This window comes from Passer montanus, unplaced genomic scaffold (assembly GCF_014805655.1).
Source record: "Passer montanus isolate IOZ18808 unplaced genomic scaffold, ASM1480565v1 scaffold2, whole genome shotgun sequence".
Classification (NCBI taxonomy): Eukaryota; Metazoa; Chordata; class Aves; order Passeriformes; family Passeridae; genus Passer; species Passer montanus.
In genome coordinates this window covers 18,378,383-18,404,323 of record NW_024366591.1, presented here as the reverse complement: position 1 = coordinate 18,404,323, position 25,941 = coordinate 18,378,383, and the positions used below count along the sequence as shown (strand labels likewise).

At 38.6% G+C, this 25,941-nt stretch overlaps 1 protein-coding gene across 2 annotated transcripts in view; it reads left to right on the top strand.

The window, feature by feature from the left end:
• Nucleotides 1-25,941, top strand: part of SNX9 (sorting nexin 9) — a 62,779-nt gene that overhangs the window by 189 nt on the left and 36,649 nt on the right. For both annotated transcript variants that reach the window (XM_039707834.1, XM_039707833.1), the window contains exons 2-4: nucleotides 18,559-18,645; nucleotides 21,137-21,211; nucleotides 22,375-22,497. In XM_039707834.1, the coding sequence (XP_039563768.1) occupies nucleotides 18,559-18,645; nucleotides 21,137-21,211; nucleotides 22,375-22,497 (285 nt within the window). The remainder of the gene's footprint in view (nucleotides 1-18,558; nucleotides 18,646-21,136; nucleotides 21,212-22,374; nucleotides 22,498-25,941) is intronic.

Below are 25,941 nucleotides of genomic sequence, written 5' to 3'. Positions count from 1 at the left end.
GGCGGGGCGGGCGGAGCCGGTCCCTGCCCGGACCCTGCCCCCGGCCGCGGGAGGGACGGAGGGAGCGCCGCGCTCGGGCCTCGGCGCCGCTGCCCGGCCCCCGCTCGGGCTCGGCGGCTCCGGGGCGGGGGAAAGTTGCTTTTGTGCTGTGCTTGTGCCCCTCCGTCCCCACTCCTCGGCGGAACGACCGTAGGGCCGAAGAGCCGCCGGAGGCCGAGGGTGCTGCTCCTGCAGCCCGGGCGCCCCTTGTCCCGCTTCCACCGAGCCCGGGAGCGGCGGGGCGCTGGGAGAGGCCTCGGCCAGCGGCGGGCCCGGCTGGCCCGGCTATCCCGGCCCGGCTGTCTTGTCCCGGCCCGGCTCGCTCGGCCCCCGGCGCGCCAGGGCAGCTGATGCTGACCCCCTCGGTGGCATCCGGGGGTGGCTGTGCCCTGTCTCTGGTGGGAGCCCAGAGTCCGCCCTGCGCGACCTCTTAATAGTGAGCTGTGATTTTACACACGGGGGAAAAAAAAAATCAAACCCAACGACAACAACAAAAAAAGACAGGAAGTTAAATTGTTTTGTTCAGTTCTTCAACAGTATCTGCTGCTATCTGTCAAAATTAGTCCATCCTATCTCAAAGTGGCCTCTTTCTAAATAAACAATATTTGTTTACTATATTGGTTGATGAAAGCATCTCTGCTTGTGTAGGTGTGAGTTAACATGCACCAGCAACTCATCTGTGACTTGTCTGAGTATCTCAGGAAGACTTTTTTGGTATTTGAAGTATTACTTTGAGTCACCTGATTCCATTAGGTTGGCCAGCAGTTTAGAAAACTTCCTTTTACTGAGGCGGTTCTCATACAGTGCACGATTTGTGTTGCCCTTCTCAGCGCTGAAGAAATTCCACATCTTGAATGTGTCAGATGTAATGTACAAGTGGCTGTCTCTGTAACCATGTAAGCTGATGGTGGCTCATGTTTGGATAAACTTTTTCCAAAGCACCGAGAACTTGATTTTAGGTTTCAAAATCACTTAGGCAGTTTAAAAATACAGAGAATATACTCAATATAGTGCAATTTATGTTTCTGTTGAGTTTTTAGAATATTGTTGATCGACTTGGTTTTTCTACATTGGTGGGTTCCAGTAATTCATGGGATGTGTGCATGAATATTTTTTACTCAATCTGACAATTGTAGGCAGCAAGATAATTACTTCTGGTGTGTATATACTACATAATACTCAGTATGTGAGGCAGGTACTGTGCTAAACCAGTGTTTTATTTCTCAGCTCACTTTGAGGTGCAGTATCCTCATGGGATCCTGTGTTCTGTACCTAACACACGATCCATTTTATTCATACTTTTGGAAACTTTCACTTTGCTCTTCTTTAAATATTTTTTGGAAACATTATGGCCCCAGACGGAAGGGCGTATAATTTCTGACTTCCTAATCCAGACTGCCTTAAAATCAGGTGGTGCAATTTTTTTCATTCCGCACGTTGCAAGATAGGGTAATTTACTTTGACTTGAAGGCTAAAATTGGTAAGTGGTGGTCAGGAAAGACTTGTTATTTTATTGCCATTATTTTGTTATTCTGGTAACTCTGAGCAGCACTGAAGAGAAGCTAACTTTATTTTCTGTGAGCTCTACCCAGGCGATGGGTCTTTTTCTGCAAACCACCCTATTTTGGATTTTATTTTGTTCACGTTGTGCAAACATCAGCTGTAGTAATGGATATATTGTCTTTTTGAGCAGTGTAAGGGAGTAACTGGCTGAAAAAACAGTTTTTAGGAGCTCAGCCAACTAACCAGTCACCATTTCTTTTGGAAAGTCAATTTTGTTTTTAAATTGTAAACAAATTTCTCACCTTCTGCTTGTGCTCCTTCACAAATTGCCTCTTTTTGAAAGAAATATGCAAGGTGTATTTGTATTTTACGTGAAATGTTACCAAAACTAAACTGTAAGTAGTTGTCTGGAGTATGAATTTTTTGAACTTTAATGGTGTCAAATCCTATATGGCTGATAAGGGTGACTGACAGTCTGGCCTGGCATGTGCTGCACGGGCTGTTAGTGCTTCCTGAATTGATTCCTGTTTAAACTAGACTATGCTATCCAAGGAAGGCAGGGGGCAAATTCAGTCTTGATTTGAATGCTTTCAATGATGGAAAATCCAGTCTGTCTTTTTGTTGTTGTTTTTAAACCATCTCTCTTGCTGTTGATGCTTCTTTCTTTTGAATCTGAACTTGTCCAGCTTCTGTTTTCAGATTTATCATTTTCTCTACAAGATTTACAAACGCTTGAATCAAGGTGTTAGATTTTGTGCAGATGCAGATAGGGATTTCTTCCATAGCTAGCTTGTAATCCTTGGCCAGTTTTCGTGCTCCCACTTTGATAAACCATGGCAATTAAATTCCTAGAATTTTCATGTATGTAATTCATGGTATACATGCTGGCTCTTCTCTGTACCATTCAAAATCAATGCATTCCTTATTGAAGCAATAAAAGCTTTTATGGGAAAGGACTGCTATTTTCATACCAAGAAGCCTTTACTGATGCTTTCCTAGCATATTTGTTAGCTGGAAACTTGGTAGGGAGTTGAAACAGGTGGGGTGGCTGTAGGCCCTGGAGGCTGTGGTCTCTGTGTCTGATGTGAGCTAAATTAGCAGTGGCCATTGCTCCTTCTCCTTTCTTGCTCCTCATCCCATGCTTTATGTACATCCCTCCAACACTTGTCAGGCCTGTTTTTAAGATACAGTAAGTTGCTGAAATAGCAAAAATATTCACTGAATGGAAGCAGTGATGTCATTTCTCCAGTTTTAGGGAGTTGCAGTAGTTGAAAGTTTGCTCAGAGCTGATACAGAAGGTTGGGTGGGGTGGTATAGTTGGGAGCAGGAGACTTTCACGGAGAAGGGTGAAAATATAAATGGGAAATAGAGGATCTAAGGCTTCTGGAGGCAGTTCTTCTGTTGCCAAGATTCTTACTGTAGCTTGGCAGTGGATTTTATGGTTTGCTCAAGGTTATGTGCTCTAAAAAATGAAACAAATGTTAAACCCTATCAAAATAAGAAAAAAAGAAGATTGTTTAGGAGACTTCTAGAGTTTCACAGTCATTTAACTGAACCTGACTTAAGAGGTAAAGCAATTTCATGCCCGCATTTAAGAACCGGTGATTTTAAGCTAGATACTTTTATTTTGAGTGCTTCCTTCAGAAACAGAGTTAACCTTACAAATTCCTTATTTTTAACTGTGCCACAAATGATGTGACACAGAGAGTGCCTGAGCCTAAAAAATTTTCTAAACTTGGTCACAAGGAAGATGCAGTTTGGTAAATGTTTCTGTCATAGTTACTTACAAAAGCTACAGATGACATTGTCATTCTTCTCTTTGTTCCTTCGTGGTTTCTTTGGCCTTTCCTATTCTTTCCCCATTAGTTTGCCAAGTCCCAGCTTTACTCATGTCCTTTCTTTTGTTTTTGAGCTTCATTGAATAGGGAGAGCTAGAAATGTCAGGAAGCAATATGTTGGCTTTTAAACAATGTTTTCCCTACCTTAGCCTATTTTTAAACTTATTTATTATTTTAAAATGTAGGCAAGTAATTTTCTTGAAAAGGCTGATGTTTTGCTATTTGTTAAGCCCTAATTTCAGAAGGAAGTGAGAGAAGAGAATAGGCAAGACAGTTCTTCCAGTTCTTCTGGAACCTGTGCTGGTAGCATGTGGTGAGTTTTAATTTAGAAGTTGAAACTAGGAGCTGATTTATTGGTATAACATTGTTGATGTTGGTGACGTTGCTTTCCCAAGAGAGGTGTTTCATGAGGCACTTGTTGATGAGCTTTGTGAAGTTAGGCCCCTCTTACTGTCAATACCAACAGGTTTTTTCTTTATAACTTTAGGGCACTTATATCCCACCATTATGTTCTTGATTGTTCAATGGTTTGTGTACTTTGAGGACTCATTTATCTGGTTCTGTTTTCAGGACTGGCTTCTTTTTTGTGGGAGGAAGTCCTTTGAGATGAAAGCTTAGACTAAATATTCTGTTCTTTAAAGAAGATACAACTTAACAGTACGTCTGAAACAAGGACATGCTGTTCAGGGTTTTCTTGTCCATCTAATCATTTGGATTTTCTCTTTTAATGTCACTGACCAGGTGTAGTTGAATTCAGCATGGTTTTTGTAGTTGTGGTGAAGGAAGGTCATGATTTACATATGAAAATTTCAGGTGGGGAAAGGTAACAACAGATTAGCCTTAAAGATCCTTAAGTGTGTATCCTTCCTTTCATCTTTCTTTTTCATTCTCTATTATTTTCAGCAGTGTAAGGCTTCCCAAAGAAGTCCCACATTTTCCTTTATGCCATCACTTGAGTTGGTTAGAAACAATTCTTTGCTCTGATTTGCAGCTGGGAAGTGAAGCACCCCTCTGTGCTAAATCCTCCAAAATACCCAGACTTTGTGTTCTGTTAATCTACATTATGCATTGTCCTAACATTGGAAGTAAACTCCTTTAGTAAATCTCATCTTAAGGGAAGATTCAGTTAATAAATCTTAAGACATCTGTGAGTTGGGATGATCCTCTTCTATGCATATCGTGTCATAATCCATTCAACATGTTCCATTATTTAAATTCAGCACAACAAGATGTAATACAAAACATGAGATCACAGATGATCTGTGTATGTAGTTGTGATGGAACAAAATTATTAAGTGAAGTAATGATTTTGGTGTTACAGTCTAATGATGTGAAGTGTTGTTTGGGTCTTTTAGGCTAGTATTACATGTAGATGTGGTGGTACTTCCTAGGGCTTTTTAGATTATTTTGGTTTGGTAGTTTGTTTTTTAAGGGGCAATAAGATGACTAGAGAAGGGGAAAATGTTTGGTAATGCAGATTAACCACAGATTCCTGACCTATTGGAGGAGTGAGATGTTAGCATGAGCATGAACTGATACGGTTATTTTACGAAGACACAGGTTTTCTGTTCTTTTGTCTTTCTGTCTTCTGTCCAGCCTTATGGTCTTTTAAAGGTTCAATGATACATGGTTTATGTTACATTGCTGTGCTTACCAGTTCAAGGCTTCTCATTTCTGTGCTGGAAAGCTGGAGAGCTGGTAAGATTCTGAGTGATGCTGTGCTTGAGTGATGATTCCTCTGACTCAGTTTTTCAAAGTTATTTTGAGCACCTAGGCAGAGTCATCAGAGACTCATTACCAGAGGTCATCATTTAAAAACATGATTACAGCAGCCAAAGAGAAGGAAGTCTGATATCAAATGTCATAAGCTACATCTGGTTTATTGATTCAGAGTTTCAGGTTTTCACTCTGGTAGAATTTCTCTGTATATTGGTATTACTTCAGCAATAAGGCTTTACAGTTAACTGTAGCTTCTTAAGGAGGTTTATTTTACTGCATTCTTTCAAGGTTTTCCTCTGAATTATCTTCCTCCTCAGATTTTCAGGTCTTGAAAAAGTCCTAGAAGAGTGTGTGAATATACAGTAAACCTCTCCTTATTTGATTAGGGCATCTGGCAAATTTCAGAGTTTCCAGAGATCACCAAGGTAAAAATCATTTGAGAATTTTGCCATTTCAAACATATGAGTTCCCTCCTGTATTAAATTTACAAGCAATTGTAACATTTATGGTGTTGAAAGCAGTCTTGCAAAACATTTTAAAAGCAGGTAATAGAGAAGAGGCTGTAAAATAGTGGGAGTGATTTGTTTCAACCAGCCCTGCAGTAGGATAGATAAGCATTTAGATATTTAGAATTATTTTAAATAAATAGCTATTGCAGTGTTCAGCATTTAAAGCTAAACCTCCTCTATTTCAAAGTGTGTTTCACAATTACAGTTTCTCCGAATTCACTTTACACTTCTTGGAGGGCTGAAAATCAGAGCTTGTGCTTTTATTTTCTTTAGTTCCTGCTTTCTCAGCGGTTTTTGATTGGAAAGGAGCTTCCCAAGTAACAGAAAGTTCAAACAACAGAGCAATCTTGTAGTAGTCCAATAAGCAAAATTCAAGTGCTACGGAAGAGAGAGAGAAAAAAACCATATTGCTTACAGGAAAATTTAACTTAAACTTGGAGCGTTATCACTTGCTTTCCCAAACCTTCTTTATCTTTGAGCTTTGTATGAATAAGAAACCTCTGTCAACTATATATATATATATATATATATATATATATATAAAAGACATTTACGACCAGAATCATTTAACTTTGGCAGATAGTCTTCTGTAAGACACAGTAAGGGGAGAAGGGCACAAGGAACAGCACTTCCTGTAGGGAGCTGTCGTTACGCAGCCTGGTCCAGCTGTTGTGTAGTTGTGAGGAGACATTTGGGACCTGGCATGGTATGAAGGGCACATGAGCCATCCTGGGCACTGCTGGTAACAGGGTGTGTGCTCACAGAAGTGTGCTGGGTGAAGTCAAACCAACGACTCTGTGTGTGAACATGTTTTTTGTGGGTAAAAGCTCTATTTCCTCCGGTATTTTAGAGCAGCTCTTCCCCCAGCTCCTGCCCTTTAAAGGAAGATACTGAACAGGAGGGGTTTCCAATGTGCAAAATAGGTGGCTGGAAGGAGGAGGAGGTGGTGAGAAGATGGGCAGTGCAGCTTGTGGGAGGTCTCTGGGGAGTCTAAGCAAAACAGCTGCTTCTGGGGAGAGGCACCCATGTCTGGCCTGGGGTTTCTGCAAGTGGCACTTGCCCAGGTGAAATCATTCAGTCCCACTCCTGTAAAAAAGTGGAGACTGGTGAAGAACTGCTTGATGGGTTTTATTTCTTATGACTTGTCGTTCAGTTACTGACTTCTGCTCTGAGATGCCATCTGCTCCTCCTTGGCATGGGAACTGTTGTGCTTTTATTTTGTGTATTCATATGGTATCTCTGTTTAAACACAGTAGGTTTTGGACTTGCTTTGCTTTCCCAGCCTTCTGAGACTGCAGTTCTCAATGTTCAGAGCAAAAATTAATTGTCATCTCAATTCAAGCAAAGTGTTTGCTTTCCAGGTTGATAGAACAAAATGGCTAATTTGCAAGAATGGCTATAAAAATTCTCTTACAATAGCTTTAGACTGTACCTCCCCTCTGTATGATGAGTTGGTTTTTTTTTTTTTCCTGCTGTGGTGATTATGTAAGTGGTTTCCAGAAGAAACACAATTGATATAAGGCTATTACATTTATATATTTTTTTAGTTCTTATTTAAATTCTAGTATTGCCTGAAGAGCCTATACAATTCATCTTTCTGCAGCAGTAAGGCAATGACTGATGAGATGCTTCACCTTATAGCTTCATCAGACTTGAGAGTGAAGCTTAAATGTCTCATTTCCTCTGCTGCATTGGTTCTTTTTTTTGGGGATGACTGATGAGATGCTTCACCTTATAGCTTCATCAGACTTGAGAGTGAAGCTTAAATGTCTCATTTCCTCTGCTGCATTGGTTCTTTTTTTTTTGGGGGGGGTCAAGATTTAATTCAGTAACTGAATATTGCAATTACATATGATAATCTAATGTAATTAGTGCTTACCTAGTGACAGCACACTTCTTTCAGCAGTACTGTAATTTCCTTTCTTAATAGCCCTATATTTTTCTTCTGAAAATGATTGCTTGTGGAATACAAAATTAAGCGTCTTCCTTGCTGCAAATAACTAGACCACAGTCTTGGATGTTTGTATGAAAGTTGTTGAATTACAATTTTTTTATCAATAGCTCTGTCACATTCTGTCAAGCTGCCAATTTTTCTAGTAATTTGTAAGGAAGCAGAAGTTCCAACTTTCTTTTCAGACTTCTTTGATGCTTTCTGTCACTGTAAAGGCTGCTGGTACAAGAAAAGTTTGTGAGGTGTTCTGTCAGACTTTCAATGTTGCATGACTTAATCCAGTTCTGTCATTCATTACACCTCTTGGTTTGTTTTTTATTATTAAATGCAGCTGTCCAGGCATTCTTTTTCTTCCTTTTTCAAACTCTTTGTCTAAAGTGGGATATGCCTACATTGCTAGTGTGCATTAAATTGCAGGTCATTAATGTCCAGTTCAAGTGCTGGGTGATCTCTGGCCAGGTCTAATGACTGAGCTTTGCTTATTTGAGCTGTCATTTATCATGAAATAAAGTTTGTAATCTTGCAGGGCCTTGTACCTTTCTACACTGCCAATAGAAAAGCCTAAAATAGCTGTAGGCTTGGATACTTTAGAACCCAAAAAATGTGAACATTGCCCATTTCTAGAGTAAGGAAGCTTCATCTGATAAAATGATAATGCATTTATGTTGGTGTAATAGTTTCCTCACTTGTGTTCATAAAATAAAAGTAAACATAGATTTTTACAAAGTAGTGTTTCTAATAAGAACTGAGATATAACAAAACATTAGTATATTGATTAATGTTGGATACTCAAGTAACAGAGAATTTAGCAGAATTCCATGTGGAGAGCTCATCCTGCTAGTTTCAGATTCCTTCCCAGCTGCTTTCAGTGCATGAAATGCTATTTCAGTGCAGCATGCTATTCAGCACATGTTTTCCTATTAATATTTACCAGTGTTTGGGACTTCACAGTCATACAGCTGTTCCATTCTGTATTTTACAGATTTTACAGATGAAGTTTATTTGAAGCAGCATCATTTTAACATGCACTTACTTTGCTTTGCCAGGTATTAATTTGCTTCTAGAATGGCCTGTGCATGTGGTACACTGAGATCCACAATGTGTAATAGTGTGCTGAGTCTGAAAGGGCTTGAAGTTAGCTGGATAACCTTAGTGAAACTTTGTGCCTCTCCAATTATTAGGATAATTACTAATTTTTTCTAATCTCTCCTCTCGTAGAGGCTGCAGTATTGTGTGACTACAAGCTGTCTTAATGAGTAGATCACAATGTGGCAATTTTTCTGGTGAATGCTGCTGGCTTTTTCTGAAACCTTCACATCTTACTGGCTCTGTTCTTTGGGGGACAGAACTAAAGTTTCAGGCAAACATCAGGGGACTTGGAACAGCAGGCTTCTGAAACACGCCATTAAATATTGGTTCAGCAAACAGTTGCAAGTTTTGCAGTTTGATTTCAGAGATACAGTAATGATTAATCTAGGCAGAAATTTTAATCACACTTGAGATAAATGCATCCTGCCTGACATCCGTAAATACAAATCCATGCTTCACTTGCTGCATTTATTACTTGCTGTAGTCATGGTGAAACTGGAATTAATGTTCTCAAATTCAAAATTGTTGAGTACCCAGTTTATCTGAGGATCTGGAAAAGGTTTTTTTTTTTCAGAAAGGAAAACATGGGGAAGGCTGGGCACTTGGAGCAATGCAGTAATTTAATTCTGAAAAAAGTCTGGTATCACGGGGGTTCTTCACTCATGGTAGGAGTTTTGCAGTACATTTTTAATTGATGACTAGTTTATAAGTAATATTTTAAACAAGAAAAAAGCTTTTCAGGTGCTTAACCCAATGGAAAGCTCAGATGTGATTCAGGGGAGTATCTGAGTCAGTATTTGGAAATATATCTATATCTATTTGGAAATAAATCACATGGGTGTCTTGAATATATTTCTGCAACTGAATTTCCCTTCCTTCAGTATTGCTTGGGTGCATGGAGATCCTCTTGTTGGGTCTGACAGTATCCCATAAATAAGTCAGTATGAACACACCAAAATATAACTAAGCACCTCTTTTAGTAGTGCATGATAGTTATTCTGAAAATATGTTTCTTTTTTTAAACCACTGACCTGCTTATAGATAATTCTCAGACTTTAACATTTTTAAGCACTGCTGCAAATCTGGAAAACATCACAGTTTCTCTTTGCTTTTTTCATGCTCTGTGGTACGGTTATCTACCCACCTGGCTTATAACTGCATGGAAAGAAGTTGTAATTTGTTTTAACATCTTACAATTTTAAGATCTGTTTTACTCTAATGCTTTTAAGAGATCTTAGTCATATAACCATTTTAGACCTCATTCTGCATCAATGACTTTTAGTTCCAGATGCTTGAGTTGAACAAGAGGCTTCCTGTGTGGGAATTCACTTGAATGCAAGTTCTTAGTGTGCATTCTGCCTGTAATGCTGGCCAGGAGCACATTTCACTGGGCTTTGGGGTGTGGTGATGTTTGCTGACAGGTAGACAGCTGTAAAGAAGCTCATGTTCTGTGAATCAAAAATAAAATATGTAACAAAAAATTTGTGGGACTAGCTTGAACTGGGTTCAGGTGGTCTTTCATGACCAAAAAATTATTTTCAGCAAGACAGTGAAGTCCTGTGTGGTAGATCTAAAGAGTTAATCTGTCCTCACTGCCGAAAGCCCAAGTTGCTGAAGTGGGTAGTAAACTGTTGTCTTCATTACTAAGGAAACATTTCCAAGTCTCTTTAACACTTCAAAACTTTCCTAGACCCCTCTTCCTTACTTCCATTCTAATTCTAGAAGTGCCAGTGGTTTAAACCACATGCATGTTGGTGGGGATTGAGTACTGCCTTCCTGTCCCTTACCCTATAAAGGTTTCAAACTTTGTGTTTTGTACTTTTTGAAAACTCTTCATGTTTTGTTGTCAATTCCAATATAAGATAGACCTTTTAATCCAGTATAAATACTTAATTAAATAAGTGCCTGAAATATTGCAGGCCCATGCAACTTCTGTCTGCAAGCATATTTTACTAGTGGGCAGAAATTACACAAGTCCTTGTTTCTTAGATTTTTGTCTGTGTTTAATTTACTTCTAATATGCTTATAGTTAGTGCTGTTGACTTCAAATGATTAGCTGCAGGCTAGTGAACTTACTTTAGAGTTGAAAAATTGCCCAGAGGAAAGTGAGCCAGCGGGTCAAGAGACATTTTTAATGTGAATTTGTAGAGTAATGTGAGGATCCAGCAGTTAGAGCTGGTGAGGGAACTTGGAGTAATGATACCTAAATATTGTGACCTCTCTTCATCCGGAAGTGGAGTTCTTTACTGGACTTAGTTTTACTTTTTGGATGAGGTTGCTTTAATTCTGATGTTGCTAAAAGCAAAACAAAATCATATTGAAAAGAAATGTAATTCTAAAGGGAAGTTTTAATTAAACAAGTGAATTTTATTTTTTGCTTACTGTTTAATAAAATTATAGTATAAAATGTTCCAATTTCTTCAAGCAAGTTTTCTAGGCAGATGTTGCTGAGCACATGCACAAGACGTGATGCCTAGCACAATACAAGCAATATACATTTTCTCCAGTTTCTCTATAGTAGTTAAAAAGATAAAAATTGGTGTCTCCTTTATAATACATCTTTATCACTTTACTGGCAGTTGCTAGTGTAATGGATAATCTCTTGGATTTCTAAGGTACTGTTTCTGTAGGAGTCTGTCTTAGAAGACAGTGTCCCTTGTATCCTCTTATTTTTCTGTTGTCAGTTTTTGGGTTGTTTCTTGTCTCGTAGCAAAGCCTGTGAGAGGAACATGTAGACATTTCTTTGCTACAGTCAAGACAGAGAGTAGCTGCTTCTCCAGGCTAAGAGTCAAAGGACTTGAGGAGCCACTTGATATTTCTGCATAGGCTATCCAAGTGCACACTTTGCCTTGCAGTCTGATAGAGCTTGATAGAGGGACTAAAATGAAAAGGCATTTTTTTGTCAAGTCATAGTCCCAGATGTTTCCTTCTTTAGTAGTATAAATGTTTTTTATATTTTCAAGGCCAGGCTGGATGGGGCTAGTGGAAGGCATCCCTGCCCATGACAGGGTTGCTGAAACAAGATGATCTTTAATGTCAGTCTGACCCAAACCATTCTATGATTCTGTGATTCAGTGCTGCAGATGATGCAGTGAAAATCTCTTTGGACTTGGGGCACTTAGCTTGTGAATGATCTTAGATTTCAGGATAAAGGGTAGGGAAATTATTAAATCTACCTAAATATTAGACACTGTTGGAAGAAAACTGTCCTTAGTCCTCTGAGGTGGGCTTTGCAGGAGGGGCTCCTGTCTGTATTCCTGTATTCTTACTGGTTTTGTCAGCATTTTGGACACCAGCCCTTTTAAACTTCTTTCAGAATTCCCTATAAATTCCACAGAGGGACTTAGCATGTGTTTTGATCTGTGGAGAACTTTTTCAAAGATTCATTGATTAAAACATGGTAACTTAAGTAGTCTGTTTGTGAATGGTGACACAAAACAATGGCTAAGCTGTCATTTAGATCCATGCCTACCCTGTGTCTTCCCTCGAACTTCACTGGCACAGTGAACGTAGCAGGGGGTTTAGGGCTTCTGCTTCAGCTCGTAACAAGTCAGATGGCTTGCACTTATTTTAAGCAGTAAAATACCTACAAACCAGTAGTTTTTCACAGACAGTAATCACAGGGCAAATTGCTGCGAAAGATTAGTACAGGAAAGAAAATGCAAAAATAGTTTTAAGTTAATTGGTTTTTGTGTGAAAGAGTATTGTCACTCATTAGATTAAATGCTTCATTTTGAACCATTCTTTGGGAAGTAATCAAAATATACTGCTACTTTCTGAAGTGATGTATTTGCAGATAGGTTTTTGCCTTTATTATTTTCTTTCTGCTTTCTTAATTTCTCCAATCCTGAGATCTCAACCTGTATTCCAGCCATGCTATTTCTGTTTTGTTCTTTTAGAGCTGCCCTTTAGAATGAATATTTTATTTCTAAAAACAGTATACGTGGGAAAAAGTAATTCTGAAAAAAACACTAATGAAAGAAACCTTACAAAAAATGTACTAAAACCCAAAAACCAAACCCACATCCAAAAAGCTTTTAGAAGATAACTAATAAAATGTAGTCTGGGAAGAAATAAATGCATTTTCCTCTTCTGTGCTTCCAAGCGTGAGCAACATACTGCTTATCAGTGTTTCACAAGCAGCGGATTTCAAAGGCTGACTATACCTGCTGAAGAATATTTGTACTAACTAAAGCAGTTTTTGCAGCAAGCTGTTCTGAAGTTTATTCATACCAGATGTGTTACTGGAGTTACTTGAGGTGACCAAAAGCCCTTTGTTGTTCATCCCAGCTAAAAGCTTAGGCTGCTGTCCTAGAAGAAAAGGTCAAGTCTTCTCACTGACACGGCCATTTAAAATGTGAGGACTTTTGACTTGTTTAGAGCCAATGCTAATGATTAACTTTCCTTCATTAAAAAAAAAATAATAATTTTTTGGCATTCTGCCACACTTCCCGAAGTATGGTTTCTGCTCCTCCAGTGGATGCAGGTTTCAAAGAAACCTGCACTTGTCTGCCTCGTATACTTCCCAAAAGAGAAATACAGAGTTTGATCCTCTTTCTGTCAATATGGGAACTGCTGCCAGCAGCATGAGATGTTGTCATCTTGGTGCTGTGATGCAGCAGTTGTATTTCTGACTGTGGCACCAGGCAATTGAAACCTTTGAATCCCTGTTCCTTGACAGGAGCAGTGCAGGGTGGCTGAAGCTCTGAACTGCTGAAGTGCCAATTGTGAAGAGAAATGTGTGCAGTTATGGGAATTTCATGCTATGAGACTTCTATGGATATTTCCTTTGTACTATCTGCCACTGCCAGCTGACCAAGAAAAGCAGTTGTGGTACAAGTTTCCTAAACTGAACACATGGTTGAAACAGATGAATCTATGGTGTAACTCTAGATCTCTGCCTAATACAAATGAAGCCCTGTGCGCAGGGAAAGCATTTTCAAAGGTGTGTCCAATTTTTTAGGGGCTTCTCCAATTTTTGTGCTATAAAGCATACTTTGATGCAGAACTGTTGCATTGCAGTCAGTAAGTCCAGCATTACAAAAACATTTTGCTTCAGAAGTGTGAACTTAAAGAAAAACCAGTAGTCATTCTACGTGGGTCATTGATCATTCACCTCAAGGAAGGCTGAGGCAGGGAAGATGTTGTAAAAGCTGCTCTGAGCACAACTGATGTGCCTTAGCTGTTAGCCTGTCTGCTTATGGCTGGTGAGGAATACACAGGGGCCTTCACTGTCCTTCTCCATGACAGAGCTGCCCTGCTGCAGCTGAACTGTAGTGCAGGCAAGTGTGGCCCTGTGCGCATCAGGATTCTTCAGTTTTGGGGTAAGGTGCTTTTCCATCTGAGCCTAGCCTTGAGTGAAATATCTTGGAAAAGGCAAAAAGATTCTTCTCATGAGAAATAGGTGTTTCTGTTGCTTTATCACCTCTTTCAAAGTTCTGGGAGGCATCCAACAGGAGCCAGTGGATCAAGATGTCTGCAGAGATTTTGGATATTCATCTAGTAACTTAATGAAGCAACAGTGTAACCTTTCATTGGAAATTAGTTTAATGACTTTTGCTAGACAACTTCCTTCCCACTTCATTTATGCTAAAGAGCTTTAACACTGACAGGTAGAGTTGCAGAGTGTTACGTTTGCTTTCAGAAATAAATTGGCAAATGCTCTCAGTTTTTTGTTGTTGGGTTTTTTCCCCTTTGGTTTTTAATATTACGGAAAGAAGAGGGAAGCACTCAATTTGGACAGAAGTAGTGGAGGAAAGTGAAGTCTGCTCCAGGCCTGCAGAGGAAAAATATTTCACTAATCTAGATACTGCTTTTCAGTGTGGGGAATCTTTTGGTGTTTTAATATTCCTAGGCATGATTGCATCATAATTCTAAAAAGACAGTAATAATTATTTATTGCAGTGTTCAGTGTTGGGAGGCTTCACACTGTAGTAAGTCAGTAAATCTATAAACTGGGAAACTACAGTCCAATTGTGTAACTACAGCCAGTAGAACAAGCTCCAAAGAATGCTGATACAACACTGAGAATTACCATTTTCCTTTTTATTTCCTTTATTACAATCTAAATTTCTATATCCATACTGCAGAAAAGCTAATTTTCCTTTAACTCTTACTGGTTTCCCATATCTTGGACTTGTAGACAAAACTGTTGGCTCCCTGTCATTCTGGGGAAACTGCAGTATATGCCAGAGGTGCAGAGGTGCTGGGGATCAGAAAACCTTTTCCCTCTTGCCATGTGCTGTGACAGGGTTCTGCTTAATCTGTGCCAGGCTTTCCTCACATGAGGTGAATGTCAGTTCCAAACTCCTACTCCCATCTGAGATGCTCTGTTGCCACCTGAGCAAAGACAGGCGGTAGGTTACAGTACAAGACCCAGACCTGCTCTCTGGTCAATGAAAGAAGTTAAAGCTTTTTAAAGCTCTGGATTAGCAGAGTTTTTTACTCAGCAAAGACAGGCGGTAGGTTACAGTACAAGACCCAGACCTGCTCTCTGGTCAATGAAATCAGTTAAAGCTTTTTGGATTAGCAGAGTTTTTTTCCTTAGAGGAACTGAAAAAACAACTTCAGAATCCAGAACCATTTGTATCTTGGAGCAGAAGTGGTGGTGGGAGAGGGGAGATAAATGTGCAACCAGTAGATGAAATTAATTTTCTTATAGCTAATGGATTTGTTAATGATTCTTTCTTGTTTTGCATGTTTGCAGTATTCTGTAAATGAAGCAGGGGCCTTTATTCCACTAACAAAATATTTTAATTTTTGAAGTTCCTGTAGTTCTTGGGCTGTTTGATCCTTTTGTATATCATCAGAAGTAAATATGAAACACAACAGTTACTGTAAGAATTTTTTTTCTAAGCTGTGTTTTGAAGAAGTTCTCTTTGTGGTGTTCATTAATCTGGACTGATTCAGTTTAATGATCTGGAATTCATCAGAGATTCCCATTTTATGAATATTCAAAGCTCCCTAAGCTTAGCTCTAATATTCAGTGTGTGTATTGCAGTGCCAAGGAGCTAAAATCCTTTTCCTGTTAAATACTTTTTTCCATGCCCATTTGCAATTTTGCATGAGTTGCATGAGTATCTGCTACTTGGACACAATATTTATGGCTAGTAAGACGGAAAAGCTTCTTGGAAAGTCAAATCATTTTCCATTTTATAGTATTTTGGAACTGATTGTCAGAAATTTAAATAGGTTTGGGGCTGATGTATCTGCCCAGGGAAAACCTAGGGGGTTTTCCATTGTTAACTATACTACTTAATAGTTGGGGCAGAACCTTTTAGTCACTTAGTTTTACTTTGGAATTGGTTGAGTTTATAAACTCAACAGTAGGAGTAAAGTGTGAAAGCTTAGTTGCCAGAAGTTCTTAAGGTCTTCATTTCCAGCCTAGGCAAGTGAGCCTAGAAATGCAGGTGAAATGGAGAGTACTGGCAGAAAAAGATGAGGAATGTGTTTGAAATGTTAATATACAGACCAGGTTTCTGATATACCTCAAATTCTTAATGCTCTGTAATAATACATTTATGTAGCATTGCAAATGTTTTTTGGTTTTTGTTTTTTTTTTTAAATTTGTTTTTTCAATTTCTTAAACTGTAGTTAGAAAGGTTTGTTTGTATTTTTTTCCATGTTTTCTACTTTTTCTAACTCTTGAAACAGGCATCCAGAGCAGGTCAGTAAGTGGACTTTAGTATAATGACTTTCTATGTCTCTCTTGTTTTTTCTTTCTCTACAAGCTGAATATTTCCAATGTTTTTTCTGAGTAACTTTAACTTCACTCCTGTGTCTGGAGAATCTAGTATTTGCATCTATTCTTTTATTAGACAGAAACACATTTTGCCTTTCCAGTCTGGTCATCACTGGATATTTTGCCAGTTTTTCTGAAGGCTGATAAAATGTGTCTGTTGCCTTTTTTTCTGGTAAACTCTCATCATTCCTGTGAATAGAAGCAAGAATTTAATACTATGGTGTATTACTTGAAAAAGGCTAAGAAGACTCCCTGCTTAAGAAAGCTGCTTTTCCCATGATTCAGATGCCCAGCATCTGAGTGCTGTTAAATTGACTTGCAAAAAGTGGATAAATTTTAGCAACCTGCTGGATAAAGGACATGTTCAACACCTCCATCTGGTATTGCTGAGGGAACAGCTCTGGAGAGTGGTGCTTTTTACACCGCTGCCTAAAATGTTCTTGTATTTCTAAAGGTGTGCTGCTCCTCTTCAGTTCATTTTCCAGGAGAGTAAAGCAGCTTTTTCTTATGTTTCCATGGAGGCCAGATGTGCTGCTGGAAAGAAAGCAGCCAGTGTTATTATTGAACACAGTTTTTGCCTCTTCATCTCTGTTTCACATGGCATAATCTGAAAGTGCTGAAAGCCTCCATTCTAAGGGAAAAGTTTTCATTCAAGGGAGCATTCAGAGTGCTTAGGACACATGGTTTTCTGCAATGTTGTACTGCTCTAGTGGAGAAGACCGAGTGTTCGATTTGTTGTGCACATGGTTTGGGATTAGATTTGTCAGCTGAACAGCTGAAATGTGTGTTTTTTCTCTGCTCTGTTTTTATTTACACTGAAGTAAAGTATCTTTTGACCAGCCAGAAGTATTTCCACATGATATTCATGAAATTAAAATGTGAGGGTGGGAAGTTCTATTTTCCTTGGGTTTTCTGTAAGAAGTTGTGTCTGGATGTGGATTATAACAACCTGCAGTTTTGAGACAGGCAAGACTTGATGGTGAATGTCTGTCTTTCAGTACTTTTTTCTTATCATATAGCTTATTTTCAACAGAAATTATTTTATTGTCTCCTTTGACAGAAAATATTACTTTTTCATTATTTTCTTTCCCTCACACTTCAAGTACAAGAAGGAACTCACTGCTGTACACTGAATGATCTTATTAGTAAAACCAAATGTTTCAAACATTTCTTTATGTAGTGTAATAGCAGAGTCAGTGCACAGCAAAGCCTTTGTGTATCTAAACACTTAAAAATTACATTTGTTTTTCCCTCCCTCCTCATGCCAGATATAACATAATAAGCCTAGTCTCACTGCTTGTTTCTGTATTTGCATAATTCTTCCCATATAGAGTCTCAAAACATAATTTTATATATTACATTTTATGCACAGCAGTGGTTACTTACATCTGCAGTTACTTGCTTTTCTTTTTATGAATTGCTTGCTCTGTGAACTACTTCCCTTTACCCAAATTGGAGTTGGAATACGTCTTGTATAAAACAACAAAAAAAAATTGTTTGCTAAAGTTAGGAACCCTTCCTCTTCCCCTGGAAAACATTGTACATATAGTTCTGGACATGACAGAGAACAACCAGTCTTAAATCCTTATGGTAGATTATCTCCAACAAGCTCCATATGAGATTTTTATCTTTAAAGTTGTTGTTACTGTTGAGTTTGCAGTTCAAATCTAGGAAATGTTAGCTTCCTATGTGCTGAGTTGCTCTTTGTACATTCAGCTTTACCCCACTTACTATTTCTCTAAGTTAAGGATAATTTGTGCTGATGCTTTCTTAATGAAACCTTTTACAGAAGCTGGAAGCCTCACTGTTACATTCTTTTCCTGCAAAAAAAAATTGTTTGCTAAAGTTAGGAACCCTTCCTCTTCCCCTGGAAAACATTGTACATATAGTTCTGGACATGACAGAGAACAACCAGTCTTAAATCCTTATGGTAGATTATCTCCAACAAGCTCCACATGAGATTTTTATCTTTAAAGTTGTTGTTACTGTTGAGTTTGCAGTTCAAATCTAGGAAATGTTAGCTTCCTATGTGCTGAATTGCTCTTTGTACATTCAGCTTTACCCCACTTACTATTTCTCTAAGTTAAGGATAATTTGTGCTGATGCTTTCTTAATGAAACCTTTTACAGAAGCTGGAAGCCTCACTGTTACATTCTTTTCCACATACAGGCTCGTGTTATGTATGATTTTGCTGCTGAGCCTGGAAACAATGAGCTGACAGTCAGTGAAGGGGAGATCATCACAATCACCAACCCGGTAAGAAAACTGAGATGGAATTTGCTTCAGTGCACTGTCCTGACCTACTTCTATCAGCACATGGAAGGAAAATGGTGCTGGTGACATCTGAAAGGCCTGGCTACCCTTCCCTGAAGAATTAGCAAAAAAACAGAACACAAAGAATTTTCTAATAATCTTGTGGAAACAATGTTTTGGAGGATGGGGCCTTCTCAAACTGTGCCCACACACATAACAGAACACAAAGAATTTTCTAATAATCTTGTGGAAACAAATACAATGTTTTGGAGGATGGGACCTTCTCAAACTGTGCCCACACACATGGGAATGTACTCAGCTTTGTTTTCCTCTAAACAGAGCTGAGAGACAAGTAAGAGGAAGGAACTAATGGTGCTGATAGCCTGTACATCTGAATGCCTTGTCTATTTTTGTGTGCCTAATATTGCACATTTTGTGTGTATGTAATCTTTCATGTGCTTGCCACTTGCATTTGAATGGGACATCCAGCTCACTTCTAGGTTTTGAGTTTCTTAACCAATGACTTCAGCATTCCAAGTTTGGTAAAGAACTCACAACAAAAATTTATTTATTTTTTACTGAAATTTTGTGTCCTTTCATAATTAAAGAAATATGAACAAGGTACAGGGAAGAAGTGGTGACAATACTATCACGATGCCATCAGGGCATGGTTAAATGAGTAGGGCTTTTCATCACTGACATTTGATTTATGTCCACTTTTGAATTTCAGTGTCCTATATCATTCTTACCCTTGGTAACAAAGTATCAGTTGATTCTGCTTTGAATTTTGTGTGATGATATGGCTTTGTGAATAGGCTTGCCTTTTGAAACAAATACAAACAAAAACTAACTGATCATGAAGCCGAGGTCTTATTTATCCATTTGTATAAAACACATGCATTCTGCAGAATAAACTTAATTCTTTGAAGATCCTAGTCATGTGTAATCCTGATAATTTTTAGTTCCACTGATCTTAAATACTTGAAGCAGATATTTAACAGAGCCAGCACCCTCTTGGATAGTGTGCTGTGCTATGGCAGGGGTAACATTTTGAATTAATTCAGGCACTTAATGCCATTACACAAAAGTAAGACTAAATATAAATAAATAGATAACCACTTTGAAGCTAGTTCTCACCGACCAAGACATCTGTGGCTTAAGGCAGTATACTCAAAACCAAGTAAAACTTTGTTTTATGCTGTCCATGATAAATTGCCACAAAGACTCTTGATCTTTTTTTATATTATAAGTTTAGATGGCAATAGCTGAAGTCATGCAAGTCCACTGATGATTGCTTTCAAGTGTAGCAGTGCAAATATGACTTCTGGCTCAAGATGTCATTGCTCTTGCAGTTCAACTAAGCTAGTAGAATTTATAATCAGAAATGTCTAATTGTTTTGTGTTCCTGAGTATTAAGCTTTTAGGTATGTAAGAGAAAATAAATGCACATTGTTATTTCATTAACTGCTTGATCTTTACTGCATAAAATCTTGAATACGTAAGCAGGCTTCTCCTTATTGAGTGCCTGTAAAGTGCAGGACTATATAAAATTTTGAAGTGAAAGAACAAAATTGTGAATAAAAAAACCCCATAAATTAAAAAGCAAATTAAGAAAACTGAAAAATTTAGTAATCGCTGTCTAGCATGTGTGTCTCCAGTTTTCATCTGTGAGCTAGCTTGACATGTAGCTGTGTGTTCCCTAAACAGGTTGATTTAAAACAGAGCTGGTTTATTCCAGATAACGTTGCCCTGGAATTAACTTAGCTTAACTACAAATGCCTACAGAGCTTTCGTAGTGTATGTAGAATATGTGTTTAGAAAACCCCAAACAATATCAGGGTGTCCCACTGAGATCAGAGATGAACTGTTGTTAGTTCTTTCTAAACTAATAGCATAAGACTGCTTCTGAAAAGAAATGTGAAGTGGAAAGAATGAGTCCAGATCTTACGTGGCATGTGGCTCTTTTAATCTTGAGAATAGCCTTAACATTTCTGTGGGTGATAGCTCTCACTCATCACATGTCTCTGCATCTTCAATAAATGAGGCAGAGATTTCACAGATATCACTAACAGTTTTGTTCTTTGAGTCTTGTTTCTTTATAGTCTGTTGATTAAAATTAATTCATTGAAATGGACATACTAATAGCTGTCTTTATATACAGTCTGTGGCCAGACAGTTGATTGTGGTTTCATAAATGACCAAAAGTGCTGAAAAATCAATTAAGTTTCCCGTTCATGCTTGTTAAAATCCGAAGTCCAGAATAGCTGTGTAAAATCAGCATGATCTGTGTTGTGTTTAAATGAGTATCTGCTGCTTCAGCAGCTTTGAGTTTGTTCAGTTTCACAGTCATAGCAATGTTTTGAACATTGACAGCAAGACAGTGCTTCCTGCTGAGCATTTGACATTTGACAGCAAGACAATGCTTCCTGCTGAGCTATTTGAAGCATGTTATGAGATCCATCTAGGAAAATTATTTCTATATTACTTCTTTTAGGATGTTGGTGGAGGCTGGTTAGAAGGAAAAAACAGCCAAGGCGAGAGAGGACTTGTTCCAACAGATTATGTTGAGGTAAGTGACCACACTGCTCAGCACTAAAAGCAGAACTGCTGAAAAGGCCATCCTCTGGTTTGCTGACCAAACTGAAACACTCAAACAGAAAGCTTGGAATATATAATCTCATTGTAGCAATTGTAGCTGGCTTTGGACACCAGTGCAAACATGCCATCTGAAGCTCCTGAGCTTCTTTGTGGTTTACCAAGAAATGCAACAGGAAGCTCTCTATAGTAAATACAGCTGATCTGCAGAACATGAGTTGTTTTGAATCTCTGCTTTGGTTTTGGGGGTCTCATAATCCAATAATTGGAGGTTTTTTCTGCCTGAAGATAGAAATATGGAAGTGAAATTACTAATGCAAGCTTACACTGGTGTTGCTGTGGCAGACTTGCCTTATGCTCATAAATCTGGAATGGAGCCACGTTTCTGGGGCTCAGGATGTGGGGTACCCAATCCAGGGACTATTCAGCTTTTCTTCTTACTGAGACCCTCTGTTGTCTCTTCAGTATGTTTAGTTCTGATTGTTGTTTAAAAACCAGTGGTATTGTTTTGGGGCTGGAGGGGGATCACAGTGCAAAGACTGTGATCTCATTCACTCGTGGGATGGCCCAGTGTCTGCATGTGTGCAGGTTGCTGGTTATGTGGGTGAAGACCTTGGCTGTAATTCCTACAGCCTCTTCAGGCATGTGTCTCTCTTCCTTCAGCAGTGCTGTGTTTATTGGAAAAAAACCAAAAGGGGGAGGAGGGGAAGGGAAAGCAGGATCATGCTGGCTCACATGACCTTGTGTTTTTGCTTCAGTTGGTTAGCTCGTGGTCTGGTAGCTTTTGGCTTTCTAAGCTTACTGTCCCAAATCCATCCTCTGAGCACTGAGTTCCCAGTCTCCAGGCACTTACATTAACAACCTTTAATCCCTAAGCAATTTATAGATAAGTGTTCACTGCCCCAAGTCTTGTGTGTTTTAGTTGTAAGGAAACCTAGTTCCATCTGGTGTGGAAGTAAATCCTCCAGAGTATCGTGTGAGTTTCTTGTAAAAAAATTCAGTTTAATTTGAATTTAAAAAGGTTATATGCAAACATCTTAAAGTCTAGTGATATGAGTGTTAGAGTGATTATATGTGATAAAGCATAATTTGGTTAATTGGAGAATGAAAAACCTTTCTCAACCTTTTCCATTTCAGATTATAACTGAAGGCGCAAAAGATGGCATTAGCTGTGGTAACTCATTAGCTGATCAGGCATTTTTTGATTCCCTTTCTTCAAATACAGCTCAGACCAACTCTGCTGCCAAAAGCAGTAATCAGGTATGGCTTGTGATTTTTTGGGCACTGTGGGCATGGAAACTTTTATTGACGTAATTGCTTGCTGTACTTTATTTGTGAACCTTCATGAAAGTACTAATTAAAATAATTGTGTTTTCATTAGGGAACACTTTTGTTGAATGTTAGTGATGTGTGTGGCTGTTCAGATACTGTCACTGCTGGAAAATTTAGTAGTCTTAACACTTTCAGAAACGGAGCATTTTTATTCTTTCCAGTCTGCAATGATATAAATCTGTGACTACTTAAGTCTCTGTAAGTCTAAGTGCATTCTTAGCAAATTTATTTTATTTTCAAGCTACTTCTCTTAGTATGCTAACTTATTAAGGAACCAGAGCTTTCTTTTTTTCTGTCTTATACAATTAGGGGATCTATACATCAGCAGCCAGAGTGAATGGATATATTTCTTTCTCAGAATTTGAGTAAGACTAGTTTCTTGGATTAAAAAAGACGAAGCAAATTCATGCATTATCAGCTGGAGAAGAGGCTGACTTTCGGTTTGCTGCAAGAATATTTTTGTTCCTCTATTCATAGCTTTTTGCCTGGTGCACCAGTTCATTAAGCAGCAAATATTTAGTTCCAGGTTAGATATCTGAGGACACATTATGTTAAACACAAGTGGTTTATTATGGTCTACAGACTGGTGCATGTCCCACGTGTAGAAAGTTAAACATTTTGAAGTCCATAGGTCAACAGAAGAACAAAATCTGCATTTTTTCCAACAGCAACATGCAAAGGTCTGTTGTGTTAGAAAGTAAATGCTCTACTTATGGTAACAGCTGGGGGGACACACCTGGTTTGTAGATCAGTTAAATATCAGTTATTAGTTTTCTTAATTGCACCACAGGACTTTGACATGAAGTGAGATCTTTTGAAAACTCTACGTGGGACATTTTTGTATGACAGTGAACGTAGCTGTTCATTGACTATGGAGTGTTTGATTTGAGCTTCCTTGTAGTCAGCTGGACAATGCCAGGATGTTTTTCTGTGATTGCGTGTCCTCACTAGAGGACTCCAAACCTCACTGTGACTGTCTCAATGTTTATTAGTTAATATGTAAGGCTAAATGCAGAACTCATGAAATACCTCATGAATTTTTAATGTCAGACTTAGCCAAAGGTTTTTATTCTAGGTTAGTTTTGCCTCAGTAAAAATTGCAGTAGTTTGAGTGCAGAATGGGGAATCTCTTTTCTTCCTTGCTGTCTGTTACCCTTGCCCCATTTTTTTTTGTGCTGTAGTGTTTCTAGTAAAACTTTGCATCTGAGAAGGCTTGAGATACTTGCTGCCAAATCAGAGAGTACTGTTTCTCAGAGGAGAAACATAATTTGATCTAGGAAGAATTACTTACTAATCTAACACACAGAATGTTTTGAATGTGAATAGAGGTATCTGTCAGAGCTTGTTCTGTGCTTAACACATGGTGCTTGTGCTTGGAGAAGAGAAGAAAAAAGGTCTTGTCTGTGCAGAGGGAAAGGTAAAAATAAAGATTTCTGTTATATTCTAAATAATAGACAATTACTCTGGCAATCTAGTCTTGGAAGTTGTATTTCTAGAGCAGTGAAAACCTTGAAAATGTGGTCACTTTACACAAGATCAACAGTGTACTGTCCCTGTAATATATACAGATTGCAGGGTTTTTAATAGATTTTGGAAAAGAGTAACTTCATGAAAACAGCTTGTCACATTTTCATGAGTGCCCTACTCTTAGAAGTGTCGTGTTCCTCTCAGTTATCCTTCAAATGCTTTGTGAGATAGGTGGGAGGACCACTGTACTGTAGTGCATTATGGTAAAACTATATTACTGACATGGAGAGGGGGAGAGAGGAGGACAGTGTGCACCTGGATGTAATCAAGGCCATGCAAGATGCAGGGGAAGCAGATTTCATCAGGCTGGTGTCTTTAGGTTTTCAGTTTTCATGGTTTTTTCCATAGGAGGAACCATTCTGTTGTGTGGTCAGGGTTTTATGTCAAAAGTTATTTTCATTTTCTCAAGTCTTTTTTTCTTTAACTGAGTTCAGTAACTACTATTTGGTTATATGCATTTTCTAGAAAATTGTAGATCTTGATTTGAAGACTGGTTTCCTCAGTTTCTGACATATATCTGGACTGTTTTTTCTAGTGGCTTATTGCTAATGGGATTTTAATTTGTATACTAAGCAGTCTGGAAGCAGTTCTGGCTTCCACTTTTGACTTAGGCCTTTCTCCCAGATCAGAGAGCTCTCTAGTGCAGGCATTTTCTCCTTGCAAAAATTCTATGGCTAATTGTCTTCTTAATTAAGAAATTCTGTCTGTTCATTTTGTCTGTGTGGCGCAAGACCCTATTTTCTTGCTCTCAGGAAAAAAAGCAAGCATTCTTCTGCAGTGCCTTTGATCTGGTGTCTGCGAAGCGCGTGCACTGTTCCGGCGTGCATTGATCGCGCGGTGTCAGACAGATTTGACATTGCTGCGCCCGTGTAGAAACACCTGATAGAGAGAAGGATTGCATTGGTTCCGGTAGTACTGCACCACGAGGTCGAGTCACTCATCCCCTGCATGCTGACGTGTCTCTTTGAGCCATGTTCAATAAGGATGCAATCTCCTGCTTTGTGGGTATGACCCTTCTTCCTAGACGTATTACTCTGAATTTGGTTGCAATCACATTTATGTTTTTCAACACAAGTTCACTGAGGTGCTTTGACTTGAGTTCAGATGCACAGCCTGTTCAAAGCTTTAATGACCAACTAGGTCAGTATACAAGCCTTTTAATCTTAAACAAAACTCACAGCAGGCTATGGAGAGTTAAGAAAAATGACAAATTATGAGTCAATGTAAGGGGAAGGGATGCTGGAGGTAGCACTGTAGTGGAAACTAAAATGTTTATAGATAGATTAGTCTGATAGACTGACTAAGAAATAGCAGTATTCCTAAATGCTGACATTTGATGGTATCTATTATATTTTTCAGTAACATGGTGGGGTTGCAATTTTATTACAAGAAATCTTTATAAAAGCAATTCTAAATGACCAGGATGTTTTAGGATTTTTTCTTACTACTATTGTGTTGAAGGAATTGCTTTCTATAAACATTGTCACTCTCACGTACACATGGTTGCACAACGCCCCCACTCCCCAATTCAGTAAGTCAGAAGATGTTTTAATTCTTAGAATTCCTTCCATTCTTCTAACAGTAAGTAAAAAAACCCAAACCAGGTTGTTTTGTAGTCTTTCAGTGCCAACTTTATTAAAAATAATAGATCTGGTTGAGTTGAAATGTGTGTGTGGTGCTTTTTCCTTTTCTATTTTTAGGAGCCCAGTTAAACCACAGTGTTGTGGTTTAAGCCTGGTAGGCAGCTCAACTCACTCAGCAGCTTATTACCCCCTCGAAGGAGTGGGGGAGAGAACCAGAAGGGTGATTATGGGTCAATTCTTGGGTGGAGATACAGGCAGTATA